This window comes from Chelon labrosus (genome assembly GCF_963514085.1).
Source record: "Chelon labrosus genome assembly, chromosome: 9".
Taxonomy (NCBI): domain Eukaryota; kingdom Metazoa; phylum Chordata; class Actinopteri; order Mugiliformes; family Mugilidae; genus Chelon; species Chelon labrosus.
The window spans coordinates 17,804,792-17,823,015 of record NC_140359.1 but is presented as its reverse complement, the minus strand read 5'-3'; the positions used below and the strand labels follow the sequence as shown (position 1 = coordinate 17,823,015).

General features: G+C 41.8%; 1 protein-coding gene across 1 annotated transcript in view; it reads right to left on the bottom strand.

Moving 5' to 3' along the window:
- frmd3 (FERM domain containing 3) overlaps positions 1-18,224 on the bottom strand; it is a 45,800-nt gene that overhangs the window by 22,277 nt on the left and 5,299 nt on the right. Inside the window, exons 2-4 of the mRNA XM_084552271.1 lie at positions 7,487-7,591; positions 5,747-5,789; positions 2,282-2,363 (exon numbers count right to left, since the gene is read on the bottom strand). Of these exons, the coding sequence (XP_084408397.1) occupies positions 2,282-2,363; positions 5,747-5,789; positions 7,487-7,591 (230 nt within the window). The remainder of the gene's footprint in view (positions 1-2,281; positions 2,364-5,746; positions 5,790-7,486; positions 7,592-18,224) is intronic.

Below are 18,224 nucleotides of genomic sequence, written 5' to 3'. Positions count from 1 at the left end.
GAAGTAAACACGGCCTCAGTCTGTGATGATAGAATAATAATCCGGCTGTGTTGCCATGGCAGTTGAAGACACAAGATTATTTCTATGGAAACGTGGACCATACAGCAGAGGCTGGTGCTGTAGTCACCATGGAAATGGCTTCGGTGCAGATAAGTTTAGGCCTGCTACTGACACGCTGATTTGCCTCGTGTTACCAAGGAAACACACACACACACGCAAAAAAAGGACAGTGGTGCTGAAACTGGGGACTTGTGTGTTGCCATGGATACAGATGAGTTTCCAGATGAGACAGCGTCAGAGGCTCACACCGCCTGAATCGACTGACTCAGTAAACTTGTCTTTGAACTTGAGAAGCAGCAGCAGATAAGAATAAAAGACCGAATGGAGTGAAAAGCCAACTGCTGTAGCTGAACTTCATTTTATTATTTTATTATTTTATTTATGGAGCCAGTCTCCAGCATCATGTAGTTTTTATTACGTTGGCCTAAAAACACAGATATCTATATTTCCACAACCTTCTCAGTTGCGGTTAATTTAGTCTTTCTCTGTTTTCTTTCATTGTTGAAGGCCAAGCCAGCTTCTTTGTCCGTCTTCCCATCGTTTTTTAATTTACCTCCCTGAACTTTTGTCTTGATCGTACAGTTACATTATGTTTTACTCTTTCCTTGTTTCATGTAACAGGAAGTTCAGACTAACTTTTCTGGTTTGATCAATGTCTACAGTGTCTATACCCTCAACTTGAAAGTTAAACTCAAATTTTACCTTTTTTCAGTCTTCCCTTCCTACTTTTTATTCTTTCTCTCCTTCTCTCTTCCTGTCTCTTCGTCCCTCACTCTGTGGTTTATTATTCCCTTTCTCATTTCCTGTATGCCGTTCACTTTGTGTAGGTCAGGAGCAACAGCACACTGTGGGATCACCCAGCAGGTTACAAACATATAGTCCTCTTCTGTGACTAAGCTTAAGGTCAAGTCTACCAAATATACCAATACTTTAAACTTAACTTTTTTTTATAAATGCATTGTCAGACATAAAGGTCAATTATTTTTTTTTAAACATCTACAGTTTTCTGCAGTTTATGTGCATGAAAGTCGTTGCTGCAATATGAATTTCCATCTCCTGAATGACGTCAGTTGTTCTACGAGCCCCTCCACCAACCCGACCTCCCCAGCCAAGTTCTTCACAGCTACATGAAAAATACAATACACTTCGTCAGCACTGGGATTTAAATGTGAGGTGCAGGACGGCCAAATACATTTCTTTGCATCTATTTTTGATAATTGGGGAAAAACTTTTGGGGGAGCAAACTGAAAATAGCATCCTGAAAAGTGGAGCACACTCAGCTCACACATTAGCATAAAAGATTTCAATTATGAAAAAAAAAAAATGATATTGAGCAGTCTGCAGGATTTCATCACTGACTGCAGTTTCTTCAGAATTTTTCAAACTCATCTTCATCTGCTGCTGTAATGGTGACTCCTCGAGGAGTCTGAGATGAGGTGGTAGATTTTTTTTTAAGAGACACTAATGACCAGACTTGAAGAAATACAGCCTAAAGCAAATGCAGGGGAGGGAGGTTAAAAGAGAGGCATACCGAACTGAAACATGACTAAGAGGAACCGACAGGAAGAGAAGCAACACTTTAAGTACACCAATGATGTGCAGCTATTACCATTATGTATTTAAAGTTGAAGAGAGAGATGTCCAAGTGAGTCGAGAGATTTGGAGAGACACCTGAAGGAAGAGAGCGAGCTGTGCTGATGAGATGAAAGAAGATGGACAAGGAAGGAGAGAGCAGCAGACGATAAGGAGGAGAAACCTTAGGCACGGAGCTGAAGAGAGTGGAGAGATTTGAAGAGAAAGAGAGGAAGCAAGACGGGAAAGCAGGGTGGAAGGAAAGGAAGAGACAGGAGTGACTGATGAACAGAAGCAGAGATGGTAATACATGACAGCTCAGATGAGACAGAGACAGACATGAAAAGCCTGTGGGCATTTCAAATTATCACTACGCCTGAGAGCAGGTGTGTGTGTGTGTGTTTTGGTGGTGGTGGTGGTGGTGAGGATGGGGGTGTTTTATGCTGCACATCTATTATTCATTTATTACTTCCCTGTTTTTAACCGTGTCACCACTCAAACTACTACTACCAGGCCAGTGAAACTTAACTAAGCTAGTTTATATGAATAAAGTAATGCAGATGCTCTCAACAAAGAGAAAGAGAGAAAGAAAGAGTAACGTCCTGCTCTTACTTTTTATCCTTTCTTTGCTGTGTGTTTGTTTCTTTACCTGGTGAGCTCCTCCTTGATCTTCATCGGCTCGTGAGGGTAAAACTTGACCCGGAAGCACATGGTGTACGGCTGAAGAGCTGCTGGAGAGGCGGGACGCACAACAATAAGAAGAAAAGGTCATTTCCAGACAATTACAGTGACAGTGAAGAAAGTTACAGAAGGCAGAGCTGACAACCGTTACTGAAACATGAAAGAAAAAAAACTTGAGAGAAGTAAAAGAGAGGGACCCAAATAGGGGAGGAGAGGGAGAGCAAAAAGGAGGAATACATTTAGAGCATAGAGAAATGAGGATTATGTAAACCTGAAGAGGACAAGAAGATGCGGACAAGAAAAGGAATCACAGTACGGCTCTAATACGGCTCTAGTCATTTGATAATTACAGTAATTACTCATCACACACACACACACATACACACCCACACACACACACTTGAACTGAGGTCTGTTTCTTTTCCTTTGATCTGAGTCCTAAAGCATTTCATTTCTGTCTCTCTCGCTGTGTGTGTGTGTGTGTGTGTGTAGTGGCTGCAGGCGTGGATTTGAGCTTTGAATGCTATTTAAATATGCACAATAACATTCACACACACACACTCACACACAGAGTCAATATGGGCTGCTGGGTTTGGATATCAAACAACAGCGGAGGCTTAAACTCCCTCTTGAGGTCTCACATGCACATTTTCATGCTCAAAGTTTACCCTGCGAAGTTGGCACATTTGGAAAATGTACAAACAGATACACAGCGTAGAGGCAATGTCATTATGTCAGCAGTTATATAAATCAGTGTGCAGTTTGACAAAGCATATGAACACAATTTACTTTACACTGTGACAGTTAAAGTGGCACAATTATGCTTAAATTCAATTCATTTCATATTCCTTACGACCTCTGTTCACTGTAAGGTGTGTTAAATGAGACTGGTGTTTGCCTCCCGTCTCCTTTTCGCTCACACTTTAAGAAAAGCAACAACAAACTGTGAAATCCTGCTCGGAAGTCTCGGCTCTTGTCAGTCGATAATACGGGTGGGACCAACGAACCACCAGCCTGAAGTGTTATTTTGGTAATAACACAGAATAACACAGTCTGTTGACAGCATTATTTTGTTGTATGATTCAGGGAGGGAGAAACCACTTGGCATTTTAGATGAACGGTATAATGAAGTATAAATAATGTACCTAAAAAAATAATAATGTGCAACCAAAACTGTGGGTGTTCTGAAAGGTAATACAATAATCTTTGGAAAAATGGATAAAATATTAAGATTAAAAATGTTATTATGAGGTAGGATGTCGAAAGTAAAGTGAATTTTAGAATAAAGAGATATACGGATATAGTGTACATTTACTTCTAATTCTTCTTCTTGTAGATTTGTACAGAGGCAAATCTGTACAGTGTTTTATTTTTATTTATTTATGGCTTGTACTATGGTATTTTATTTTATTATTTTTTACACCTTACCTCCTTTTACTAGCAGTTTTCAAGAGTATTTTTTACATTTTGTTATGTGCAACTGAGCTACTGCCGCCAAGCAATTTCCCTTGTGGTTCAATAAAGTCTTTCTAAGTCCAAGGTTTAAGATTCACTTCAAAGTAAATGCTAAAACCATGCAAGATCCTCCAGTTGCCATCCCAAAATGATCATCATGGAGGAAGATCTCTAACATGGAAGTAGGAGTCTTCACTGAGTGCCCTCACCGCTCTGCGTTTACTGGCTGGATCCTCTGTGGTATTATCCAGCCATGAAAAACAGCACACATCTACATAATACATGCTGAGCAATCCGAAAGACGCAATCCTCCCACCCGCTCCCAGAGATCTCGAGCTGCTTTATTTGCTCAGGCTTAAGGGACAAAATATGCTTTTTTAGAAAACACAATCAGAGGGAGTGAATTGGCACGATAACGTTCAAACGCACACTTGTGTAAATGTGACGTGTGCCGAAGAGCGTAAGCTGGGACGCACGAAGGCGAAATAAAACACAACGCACACAGATCTAATTTGAGAGAAAAGCCCGCCACGGGGAGAACTGATGTGTCAGTGCAACTCAGCTCTGCGCTCCACTCTTCCTCCATCCCTTCCTCTCTCATCCCTTCTTTCTCCAATCGGCTTCTCCAATCTCCTCTTTTCTCCTTTCCTCCCTGATCTGACTTCTTTCTTTAGCTGCATCGTCTATCACTGTCTCCCCTCCTCCTCCCCTCTGAATTAGCCCCCACACATTCCTTCCTCCATCCCTCATCCCAGTTTTCACTGAAATCATCGGTCTCCCGCCTCCCGTCCTCTCGCACATGTTCGGATGAAGCAGAATGCACCGCTAATAGCTCTTTTATTAATTTATAACGGGACGGAAAGAACAGGACAGTCATTAAAAGGGCGGGTGAACTTCAGACAGAGACATGACGAGAGAAAGGGAGGAGAGGAGTGTGGGAGAGAGCGAGAGAGGGAGAGAGCGAGGGATTAAAGTCTTTTTAGAGCAGATAGAAATGCAGAGATTCCAATTTAAATGTTTGCTTCTTGATATTGTAAAATCTCCTGCACAAAGCGGGGCTGACAGTTTGTTTTAAAGTACGTAAGTAAAGGTAGAAATATCGTCTCTTGTCACATTTCACTGCAACGCAATTTAACGTAGGGAAACTAAGATGTGCGGGTGGGAGCGGGTCAGTATTAAACAAATTAGCCCTCATCAGTTAAGCAGCCTTTTGTTCAGATTTAGTCACCAAAGTCCTCCTGTAACTGAGACACTCCCACCACCCTCCTAAAATAACGCAACACCACCAAGTAACAGTCCAGTCTTTTCATCGGTGACGGCTTGTACCACTTAAAACAACGTGTTCCTATCTGTAGCTGGGTAATGGGTATGCTAATTTCCACTGATGTAAAAACCGCCTTCAGTTCTACCTGTTCCTTGAACCTTTGACGTGCACATCCACTGACGGGAGCCTGTTTATTTGTCACAGTCCTCTATGGTGAGCCTGTGCTCGCCTGTCGCTTTGTGCGTGAGTTAATTTCCTTTTTGTGTCGTTTGCCCCTCCGGCAGTTTGTTTCTCAGAAACCCTCCCTTTGTCACTTAGTCTGTCTTCATCGTGTCTCCATTTGCCTCCCAGCGGCATTTCTAAGAAAAAGTCTCCGTCTGACACTGTCTGTCTCTGCCACTAGTCCCTGCAGAAGTAGCACTGATAAGCCCTTTAAACCTAAAACAAATACATATTTAGAGCTATTTTTAACCATAGGTGATCAATGTTTCATGCACAAGGTTACGTGCAGGTAGGTTTTTTTTTGTATATCCGGTCACTGAGTATGATGTGATCCTGTTACAGCCACTGTGGTGTTGTCTGCTTGCTGCTGAGCTCGACCCCTTCTCACTAAAGAGACCCTCAGGTGACAAATACAACAGACACAAGCAAACATGCAGACGTACAGCGCTCCTTGCTTCATATAATAAACATACGCACAGAGGGAACACTTACACTTCATCTGCCTCACCACGGGCTTATTGGGCTCCAGCCAGTGCTGAAAGAGAGAGAGGTAGAGATGTTTATGTTTGTGTTTGCACCTGACGGAATTGCCAGTATTGTTGTGTTGTGTTTTAGATGAATTATAAAAAGTAAAAACTTTAAAACTCTGCAACTCAGTTTAAAGAAAAGTTTTAAAAGTTTAAAAGGTGAGATTTCATCATGTGTTAAATGATGATTTAATAAATAAACAGGTCAAATTATAAATATGCTCTATTTGTTTTGTACTGTATTGCTGCTTCTGAGTGCATACCTTCCTTTTTATGCCTTTAGTTCGATAGGTGGTTGTGCAGACAGACAGGAAGTGATGGCACAAAAAAGAGGGGACAACACACAGCAAAGGGCACAGAGTGGAACTGAACCCGTGACACTGCAGGGAGGATTATAGCCTCAGTGAGCGAGAAGTTCAACTGCAGGTTTAGATTGTAGTGAAAACCGTCTCGCCTCTGAATACAGAGCTTATGTTCTATTGTAAGATTTCATCTCACTGTTAAACCCGTGCTTTTTAGTTTTGTGTGTAACACATCTTGCTTGTTGCTATTTCTTCCTCAGTTTGAGAGTCTAGCTGAGCCTCTGTTGAGATGGACCGTCTGGTCTCGTCCGTGTGTGGGCTGTTTGAAATATGGAGAATGGTCTTGTTTTTATTTGTAACTTGAACTTGTAATGTAATGTACCGACTGCTTCCTGACTGATATCCAATATTTTCATTCTGGCAGTGCTGACTCAGCGCAACTGTTTCCTGCTCGAAGGTATGAGTCAGTTTCTGTGTTTTTGCTCTTCTGCAGCCACATATTTTTGGCACGGGGTCAAGTTGTCAACAGCGAAGAGTAATTTCTAAATTGACGTATTGATTTTGTTTGCAAAGGTAAGAGCTCAGAAAGCTGTCTGATTTAGTGCCTGGGCGACAGTCCAGGAAAGTCCCATGAAAAATTTAATGGAAGTTGCCAAACAAACCGCTCAGTCATTGTCTTTGAAGTGTTTTGTCTTGTAAAACAAAAAAAAGTATTGTTTGAAATACTGTCAATAATCATAAATCTCACTTCAGTTGTGAAGTACCAAATCAATGAGTGGCTTAGGACCACCCCTAGCCTCTGGGGGCAGTAATGAGCTTATTCTGGCTTAATGCATGACAATGAGGAAAAGGAGACACTGCAGTAAAGCAAAACAGGTACACAGACAAACAAAAGAAAGGTGAGATTTAAGCTTTAACTTATGATTTATGGTTTGATTTAACCTGAAAATTTTGTTTTAGGTTTGACTTTAATGTTTCCACCTTTGTTTCACCAGAAGTGAGTGTCTGTATGCACTTGTACTTATATCAATTTAGATTTTATGTCACCGTAATATTTTAATAGAAACCCAATGAAGAACGACAACAAATGAAAATATAAGACTCAACAACTCTTTCCTGGAAAAATCAATCATTAGGTGATTGATCAGTTCAAGGATTCCAGTCTCTGAAACAGTTTTTCTCATTTTCTATTATTTTTTGCATCGTATTACGTTAACGATTCCTTTTTGGACTGTTGTGCTGAGACAACAAGCTGAATCTGAAGACCTCAACTTGTGATGAGTATTTTTTTAACGTTCTTTCTGACACTTGATACAGAAAATGACATATAACCATTCAGAGATCATGATGAAATGAATACTGCCCTACAGATTTTGATTGTTGGATGTCTGTGCCGTAGTTACCCTTTGTTTCTCAGGATCTACATATCGAATCCCGAAGTAGTCCTTCTCAAGCAGGTTGTAGTGATTGCACACGTGGTCCAACAGGAACTGGCCTTTGGTGTCTCTCTGGAAAGAAGAAAAAACCACATACGTGTCCAGGATGTCATTTTGTATTCTATCAGCATCAAGCATTCTCATTTTAGCAATTTTTCCATTTATGCTAAATTTATACAAAAATTCTGAGTTGCATCTAATAGATGCTGCATCACTGCACCACAATCACAGTGAATGACCCCCCTCAGGGATAATACTCTGGTGATGCACAAGTGGCATCATCAGTGTAAAACACGTTCATGGAAAGAAATACGTCAGCGACATGTTGGTCTCTTGGTGATGATATCTCTGTTGCAATCATATTCCACACGGTAAATGCGATCTTTATGTTCCTAAACACAGTGCAGACCAAGAGAAATCAATAATCACTCTGCATTTATTACCTGCTCCTCAGTCAATATCTACTCATCACATACAGCTGCTCAGAAGGATTCTCGTACGCTTGTGTCTTTACCAGCACGGCAAAATTAAAAAGTATACAAGCCATCGTTATAGTTTCCAGCCGTACCTTCAGCCTATTGACTAAAGCTGTATTTCCTCATAGCATTACTCATCACAGATTCCTTCTCCCCGCGTGTGCCCGTCTCCTATAACGACTCTATAACCTGCTGATGGAGGTGGTTCTGCGCTCGGCTAAGCAGGACTGATTGACTCAGCCACAAATCGTCCGTTTGCCCTTGTTGTGATTTACACACCAGCAGGGACACGCATGAACGTTCACGTCAACACGCGCTCGCGGAGCCACAGCTGTCTCTTTGGCCACGCCGTGCAATTAAAACAAGGAAAACTGACAATCAAGACACCATAAAATGAAGCGATGTTTCCTTGGCAACTGATTACTTGCACTTTAAAGTCTTATTGCGTTTGTCGTCACTTTAAGCTGTCGTGGTTGTCTTTATCGACTGTGAACCGTTTTTACAGACTTCTAGTGCACTCGAGGTGCATTATGCGTTCTGCTAACGGCGCCTCACCTCCTTCGTATTTACTTTGAGATGCAGATGATGGAGGAGGATGTGATTCAAAGGTAAAAGCTCCTTACAGCCTCTGTCCAGTGGTTGCCCCATCAGCAACGACTGGCGTGTTCAGCACCTTGTTCAGCACCTCGTCAGCAAGCAAGGTGGGGATCTCAGTCATTAGCTTTGTTCGCCATTGCTATTTGCAGACATTTGCAACTGAAATCCATCGTAGCGTAAGTGACTGACATCAGCTGACTTTGTTGAATGAAGAGGGACATTTTCAGCACTTCTGCACAGGCTGATGTTCTTTCAGGCTAAAGGTTGTGAGCCTCAAATGAGAATCATCTGCTCCACAGTAATCTTTGTGACGGTGCAGCATTCAACAAAGCAATTTCTTCTATTTAAGTAAGACTCAAGGTAGATTTGATCGTAGAAGTGATCAATAAATACTTTGCTGGAGTGTGTTACTACTCTGATGTTCATTACCTTCCCATTCCTGAGTTTTCAGACCTACTTTTGTGCAATATTGCTCCATCTTCATCGACTTTTGTTTATTAAAGTTCCTTCATGTCAGTGGAAGCTGTATTTTTGTATTTTTTCACTGCCAGGCTCAATAAATGTTAGATTTTTTCCCAGTTACCCTCTCTTCATTGAAATATGATCTGAGGTTGCGCCTGTATTTCTCCATTTTGAAATCTCCCGCAACTCTTAAAACCGACTGTCTCTCGTTTGTGTTGAATTATACATGGGCTTTCTGCTGGGGGAAAGGGGAAAAATAGAAAAAATAAATGACTTAATTTCCAGGCAGAGCAGAAGAAGTACGAGTCACGCGGCGTCTGATACCCTTATGTTCAGTTCATTGAAACAGATCTTCACGGTGGCTGCCGCAGATTATGAAATTTGTTTATTTGCTAAAGGTGGTCTGTGTTCAATAACTGTAATATATGCAATAAACACTGCAATCCCTTGCCAAGGCAACCTTTTAAATAAATTTCCTACTGAGTCATGCTTCATTTCCCAGTCAACAACCTCTTATGTACAGTAATTGCAGCATAGTGACAGAATAGCCACGAAAATAAGATGTTTTCAGTAAATGTCAGAGCCACAACTGACAAACACTGAAAAACAGAAACAGCCTAGTGAGTAGAAACGGCTCGAACAAAAAAGACAGATTTAGTAAATGCAAAAACGGTTAAAGCTGTAAGGCAGCCAACGATTTCGGGCCAATGCATCCAGAAAACAATTAAAAATGAAACAAGTGCACAATACACAGAAGGAGTTCGCATATAGGCTAATCTGACAAACACAGAGTGCACATTATCACGTCAATATTTAATTGAGCACCATTCTCAGTCCCTTCAGAGATTTTTAGCGAAGACTGTCAGACACAAACAAGATCACATATAGACACCACATAGGTGCAGGGGAAGATTGGGAAAGATTAATAGATTGATGTCATTACTATTCACTCTCTGATATTCAGGAACACCAGATTTTTGTTTGGATATTGTTTGGAAGTCGGGACTTGTGCAGACTAACGTCAAACCTATGGATAACTGATTTTTCTGGGCATAAACTGGTAACACCAACACTGTGATATATCATGACCTCATTTTGTGAGCTGGTAACATAACCAAGCTGCAAACTCCAGGTCTAAAAAAAAATGTCGGGTTAATTTTTGTTTCTACTTCCTCCTTCACATTCCACTTCCTGCTTCACTTTCAGCAATGGTGACTGAAACTTTCTCCCACATTTTCCCGAAGACAAGTCATACAAATGTTTGAATCTCCAAACCTCCTCAGTTAACCTTTCCTTGATGTGTTCCATCTTTATTGATCCAAAACAATCAATTCGAAAATTGCGAAGGTGGAGAAGCAGCCGGAAAAAATACTAAAGCAGAAACACGCTACTACCAAGCGGACCAATCACAGCTCTTGCGGTCTGAGGCACCACGGTGCATAGTTACATTTCTGGGGAGGGGCACGTCAATTACAGCGCTGTTGCCATAGCTACAGCGTCAAATTGACGCAGAAGTCTAAACCGGCAACACTAACATGCCAGTTTTTACTCTGCTCTTTAGCAATATGAGTGGTATCATGAAGGGATTCACTGAACGTAACCACCAGAGGAACATCCTCATTCGTTTGTATCTGAAAAGTTAGCCCTTGAACAACATATTTGACTCTTAACGCTAAATGCTCCACTGTGTTCACCTGCCTTAGAGCTTTTTCCCACCAACAAAGAAGCTGCCTGATGCGACACAAACCAGAGAGTTAACCATACCAGAAAAGTTTCTACTGACAATGAGCTGCAGTTCATTATGAAGCTAAGGGGAACTGCAGAGTCGCACAGTCAACACTCTGAGACATCCATTTCACATTCATTTCACACTACTATGTAATAATTTAAAAAACATTGATTGAAGTGACTTTAATCAAGCTGTTGATCAGTAAAACTTCTACAGTGTAGTCTGGTGGCGGGGTGGATCATAATTAAATCTGGTTTTCTATTTTCTGCACATGAAGATGTGACTTTGAGGACAGTGCTGAGGAGTTGGGCCACATAACAAATCACCAAATAATGTAACCACCGACTTTTGCAGCTGATTAATAATAAATGCAGTTACTCTTTTAATTGACCAACATGAAGAATATTCTCTCTAGAGTTATGTGGGTGTCCCCAGTGACCTCTGATATATCATTACAGAAACGATCAGCTGATTTTAGAGACAGCATGTCCCTGCTGGCCGGATCAGCTCTGCCATAACACCACAGTGACACCAGTAAGTAAATGACGTGTGTGTCCCCGTGAGTGTAGCTGTGATTGTTTGTCTCCATGCTAACTTGCCCGTGGCGTGTGTGTGTTGGGTAAAAAGCCAGTCTGTGTACGTTTCCGTCAACATTTGTGTGTTTCCGTCTACATCTCTTGATCCGTGACAATAGTGTTACTAAGCCGTTAAATCTGAAGTGCAAACAGAGAAAGACACACGGGGGAGGAGGGGGGTAAAAAAATAGAAGAAACAGAACAAAAGCGGGTACGTTGCAAGCTGTCTCCTGCAAGATCATCAAACAACACCTCTCCCCTGTCTGGTTCTCAGGGCAGACGCTCATCGGGAGAAGAGAGGTGGACCGACGCCAAGCGAGAAGAGAGAGGAACAGACCAGACAGAGACTGAAACAGGGCCAAACATGCTGAGAGGCTGAAAGAGTGAAAAGGCAAAGACGGAGCTAAAAAAAGAGATTGAAAGATTGACTTGCAAGGCAGAGAGAAAGCGACAGAGTGAGGAAGAGAGATATAAAGAGTCTATGTCATGTCCAACAAGGGCTGAATACATATTTTATATATCCAAAGGCTGGCCATTAAAAATTAACCCTGTCATCCTGTTTCTACATGATCTCACCTAATGACAGCAAAGTGCTCCTCTCTCGGCCTTCGCTTGAACACACAGACGCATACACACACTTTACATAGAGCCTCAGTGTGGAGGGGATTCAGTTTAGCAGAAGCAAAGTGCACTTTGACTTGTGTGTTCGAGTGTGTGTGACCATCCTCTGCCATTTTTTTTCTCCATAAGGCAACCATCCCTACTGTCAGCCGGGTACAGAAGCTAGCCAAGCAAACAAAACAGAGTAGGAAAAAATAGCAAACCATCAACATGCTGAGTTTAAAAACACACATGCACTCAATTATTTATTTCTCTATTTATAGAGAATTCACAAAACTGTCCGCTAAGGAAGAGGAAGCATGGGAGTTTTCACCTGTGGATTTAAGATTCTTGATCAAACACCCCACTGTGTGCCTCTCATATAACTTTTTAACTTTACATTTGAGTCAGTAGACTTCCAGATAGATCGCTGCTCACTGCTACAGACTCCTTACTCTGTTCTGAAAGTTATTTCCATAACCTTTGAAGAACCCTGTCTCTGTAAAACTTTTTCACTTTGTTGCAACTTTGTTGTGAGATGTTTGTGGTCCTTCATCCATAGAGCCACCATATCATCTGTACAGATGTTAGACGTGAGCTAGTTGGCAACAGCCATGTTGGACTCAGCACAAATTCTAGTTTCTTCTAATAATCCCCTGCAGTATTTCTTTTATTTTTCTTATTGTTTCTGTATGAGTATCTTCCTAAAGCCACTGAACATTTTTGTTGCCATTATGACCACCTTCCTAATATTGTGTAGGTCTCCCTTGTGCCTCCAAAACAGTTGTGACTCATCAGAGAATGGACATGGGCCTTCTGAGGGTGTCCTGTGGTGTCTGCCAACAGGATGTTGTTAGTGGGGGGCCTTTGGGTCCTATGGGTTGAGTGGAGGGGCCTCTGTGGATCATCCCACAGATACTTGATCAGTTTGGGATCTAGTGAATTTGGAGGCCAGGTCAACACCTTGTGCTGTTTTTAATGTTTCATGCTTTGAGTTGTTCCTAAACCATTTTTCTGTGTGTGCCTGTGTCAGGCTGCATCCTGCTGGGGATGGCTGCTGCCATCAAGGAGTGTCATTGCTATGGGGTGGGGGTGCCTGGTCTGGTCTAGGTGGGTGGTACATGTCTAAGTAACATCCACATGAATGCCAGGTCCAAAAGTTTCCCAGCAGAACATTGTATTGACACAAGATGGTCAATGTTATTCACTTCTCCAGTCAGTGGTCATAATGTTGTGGCTGATCAGTGTATATCTAATCCTGTCTTACCCTTGACTTAGCATGCAGTCACAGCATCTAGCATTCACCTTGCGTTCAGTATGAAAACCAGACTTGGAATGAGATGAATCTGAGAGTTCATGCTTCATTTGCTCTGGAGTAATTCTTCCCACTAGTGAAGACAGATTTCAACCACGTCTTTCTCCTGCTGGGCCAATAACTACAGCTTATCTCGTGGGACAGGTTTGAAACGATGAGGGCCCTTCACTGAGGGCTACGTCACACGTTTTGCTGCTGTGATTGGTTGTAGTCTCCATCCAACTACGTCAGAGACATTTTGGTCTGCGACAGTTGTTAAAGCCCTGAGGAAGCTGAAGATGAACTAAGAGGTTCAAACAGACACTAGCTGACAAAAGATCTTGTTTTATCCAGATGGGCAGAGGAAATTTTAAGGACTTTGGAAACATCTTCATGTTGTTGTTGAAGGACTCATCTTCCAGCTCTCTGACTAAAATGAAACAACTGGAGCTAGATCAAGACAAATACTAACAGTCGGCAATGAAATACAGCTTATAAATAAATGAAATGATGGTGCTATTCTTCATTGTAAATTAAATGTTAATGGATTACCTTTTAAATCGACCCACTGTATCATACACTTGACTTGCAGCCCAACACAGGTGGCTTGTTCTGATCGGGACTAGTCAAGCATTAGGACCCTGGGTGCCCTGGCCCAGTTAAACACCCCTCGTTGTTTATTTAATATGCATGCCAGCTCAATTATGACTGGTCCTTATCGACTGCGACACAATTCATTTCATGACACGGCATACCTAATTGGCTGGGGTTGAAACGCAGCGAGAGAAGAAGCGTAACATTTCTGTGACGTGCCTGTGAAGAACACGCTCTCCTATCTGCATACTCTGTGAGGGACTGGACCACAAGAGACTGAAAGGAGAGGATGGGGAATTTAAGGATAATGATATGGCCCTTTTTACATCCACACAGACCAATTTGAAAGCCTTAGTAGCTGACCAAGACAAATGCTACTCTAATTCAAGGCTTTTCCTCTCTCCGCTGGTGCTACTCTTCAGGGAAATCAAGATTTAAGACTCAAGTGAACCAATTCGCCGATTTATTTGCCAATTAGGAGTCTGCAAGCTGGCTTTAGTGCATGTGTGGCAACATTGTCCTCCTATTATTAGGGGTGCCATTGTATCTAAAGCCAGTTTGTGTTTACCAACCAAAACTCGAGGCCCCGAGCCAATGAACGGATCGATCCAGAGGCTTGATGAGGATGCAACAGAGACAAATCAATGCACTGGGCATGGGGTGTGGGGGAAATAATGCGCAGGATAAAAGTAGGAGATAATAGTTAAAACTGTTTTCCTTTCTATTTCTGCACTGTTTCCTTTTTTATGTCCTCACTGTCTGACTGAACTATGCTGTATTGGTTTTCTCCTGCTTTTTATTTAAAGCTACACACTGTAAACTCTAAGAAAGATATTCAGACACACAACAACACTTTTTTACGGTTGCATGATGTTGCAAAATGAAAATACACTGTAGTCTGACTTATTTCTCATTTTTAGAAACTCTGGGGCGTCCATTAGAATTTAAAGCACGCACATAGTTTGTAATGATATTAAAACGGATTTTGAAAGTGAGCAGGATGCAAATACAAACCCTCCTCTGGGGCAACGCTGACTCCAAGATCGGAGGAGAGCAGCAGAGGATCAAACACTTCCAGTCGTGGAGCTGAATTATGGAACGCATCCAATTTAAAGTGTAAAAAGAGAAACATTTGGACTGACCTCATAACCATCATCCCTCTCAATAATAGCGTCCTGGCACGGTACCATTTACGAGTAAATGTTTGAGTAGTAAACCAATGTTCTATTTTCTTTTTAACTGAAAAAGGACATTGAGCGAGAAAGAGAGACGGTCAAAGGAGACAAAGCAGGATGTCAGATGTCAGACTGAGACCCACACAGCTCCAGTGTGGTATTGATCTCACAAGCTGCATTACAGAGTGTGCTGAGTTTAACCTCCTCCACCAGTGACCCATGACGGTAATGGACGCCTGCCTGCTAGCTACAGACTTGGCATATGGAGAGACTTGCTTGTCTTATCGTTATTGTAGTGTGATCAAAACACTGAATCGTGAATGTTCCCATCTCTCTATGTAACAAACTGTGGAATAGGAGCTTCTTCATATTAGATCACCGGATTCAGTGGCTCTAGAAATGATAGGGTTGGTTTGCTAGTCCAACACTTTAGTCCAAAGACATTCACAGTCCTACGAGGACTGAAGTTCTCTCTAACCCAGTGAAAGTTTTTTCTATAGTGACAGTTCACTGATTTATGTCTTCTACATTACGCAGGTTGACTTTGGTGATGCCCTGACTTTTGTTCTGTAAATTATTAATAATAGCTAATTGCTGGATAATCAAGTCCAATGTTTCAGTTGTCCAACACTTTAGTTTAGGACCAAATCATTCCATTGTATGGATATAAACGCAGGGCGACTGGGTTAGCCGCCCAGTTGTACCCGACAAAGACGGTTAACAAAATGGCCTCTCCAGACGGGTGATTTCAAGTGTTCGTTTTCAGCCAGCCTTGAAAAAAGAAAAAAAAAAACCTTTCAAAACAGTTCCTGTAAAAGCTGCTGGGAGATTAATTTTTTAAGTTGTTTTGAAAACCTTGCCATTTTCCCAAATTTCTAGAGTAAAAAGCAAAGTTAGCCTGACTGCCACTTAAGCTACTCAGTCTCACATTGCTTATAAGTAAGCAATCATCACTTATTTTAATAATCATCATCAGCGTCTTAAAGGTCAAACACATGAAGTCAGTATAAATATAAAGAGCACTTATCTCCCGTGATACGTGTGATATAAATTGTTCCATCTTTAAATATGCTTTAATTTTGAATATCACCGTTTAAATTATTTAGATGATAATCCCCCTTACCGCTGTGAGCGGCACTCATAACACGGTGACTGTGACCTTGCTCCGCTGTTGAAAGGGGGAAACCAATTATCATTACCTGCACGCTCCAGAGGTGCTCACACACACACACACACATACACTATACTGTACACGTGCACAAATTAACACATGTGATATAAAGCATGTCATGTGCGCCTTCACACACTGAGTTCATGGCTGGGCACCCGCCTTAATACGCTGTGAAGTAGAGCTATAAATTAGCAGGAGCCACTTCTGTTGTAATGGATCGTCTCGCTCCGCGTATAGCTGGACAGTAACTCACGACATGGCAGGAGAGCAAAAGTGTGAAGACAACGTTGTGACTCCAGCCGCAACCCGGCTGAAATGAGCGCTCGCTCTGAAGCAGCTGTCTTATCTTTGCAGCGCAGCAGGTACGAAACGCTGTCCCAGACAACCATGCAATCAACGAGAAAAAAAAGACATACTGTGTGTTTAGAAAATGTCAATGTGACTGCTTAGTTAGTAGCGTGTATTTAGCACAAAGTGTGTGTGCTTCCTGTAAGGAAAGTTAATAGAGAAACATGTCGGCAAGCAAAATTTAATGCATCTGGACCGTTTTTGAAAACCCAAGCTTGTTTGATGTTTGATTTATTCTGTATTACTGAACCCAGGCCTCCCAGAAAGGTGTGTTGATGCTGAATGGATTATCCTGGTGAAATAAAGTAAACTGAATGTAACTGAGTCAAGTTGGTTTCTTAAACAAGGTGGCTCGGCTGTTTTTAATATACATTATTGGCATGGGAAAAGCTGGTTAAAACTAAAATGGATCCAATGGAGAAAAAGGGCCTTAAATAAACCCTCTTGACTTGTGATTTCCCTCTTTTCCTTCATCTTCTGTAACCGCTTGTTCATGTGAAGGGTCATTGGGCAGGTCCCCAGTCCCCCCAGGGCTAACACAGACGAAGGGCTAACACTCACATTCACACCTACAGCCAATTTAGAATCACCAGTGAACCTGACGAGCATGTCTTTGGACAGTGGGAGGAAGCAGGAGTACCCGGAGAGAACCCACGTAGACACAGGGAGAACATTTTCCGTTTAAAAATATGTTCATACATTGGTGAAAACAAATCTCTTTTTCTTCCAGTGATCTCTCCCTTAAACTGAATTTAAATGAGCACTAATGACAAAACATCATTTTACAAAACTCAGCCACCTCTCTCTTCACTGGACACGATTTCTCCTCTTTTAGCAAAGCTTTCACCAAAACAGACAAATTAAAACGTGGACTAAATAACACAGAGTTAGGGGTAGGGATGCATTTATTATTTTAACGATTTTCTTCAGTGGCTTCCATATCTGTCAGTTCTGTGTGTGTGATCTGTGACCTATCTGAGATTTTTTTGTTTTTGTCTTTTCTTTCTTTTAAAGTCTCTATTTTTGAAGATCCTTCGCTCAGTTTTTATACACCCCCCTTTCCTAGTTTACTCTTTCCTCTCTTTCCCTTTGCCAGCTTCATTTAAAATCTGCATCATGTTTTAATCTGATTAATCTTTTTTCCTTCCGCCCCATCATATTTTCTCCCCTGCTCCTTCCTACCCTGACTTTTCGCCGTCCTCGTAAACAGCTCACGTGTCGCCACCAACCATCTCATCCGATTGTTTGTCTCAACGGCCATCTCACTTTCTTTCCTCAGTCCTCAGTTTTTTCTTCTGTTTCGTTCCTCCCTCCGATCCCGCCGTCTCATCTCCTCCCTGCTTCCTTTCAGTCGCCGGCACGAGTCAGGAAAAGGATTATTTCTCTTTAGTCATCTTCGGAGGAGCATCAAAGAGGCGCCGGCAAGTGGGATAAGAATAGAAAACTGATGCTATTTATAAGCTGCTCCGAAGAATGCCTGTTACCAGAAACAAGAGCACTGCCTCAGCTTTGCTCAACACACAAACACACACAAACACACACAAACACACACAAACTCATGTTTCTAGATTTCCATGGGCATAATGTGTTCCCCAGTCCCTAACCCTTACCTTAACTCGGCCCAGAAAAATGGCCCCAACGTTGATATTCAATCAAAAATCCATCCACACAACAAGACCACACT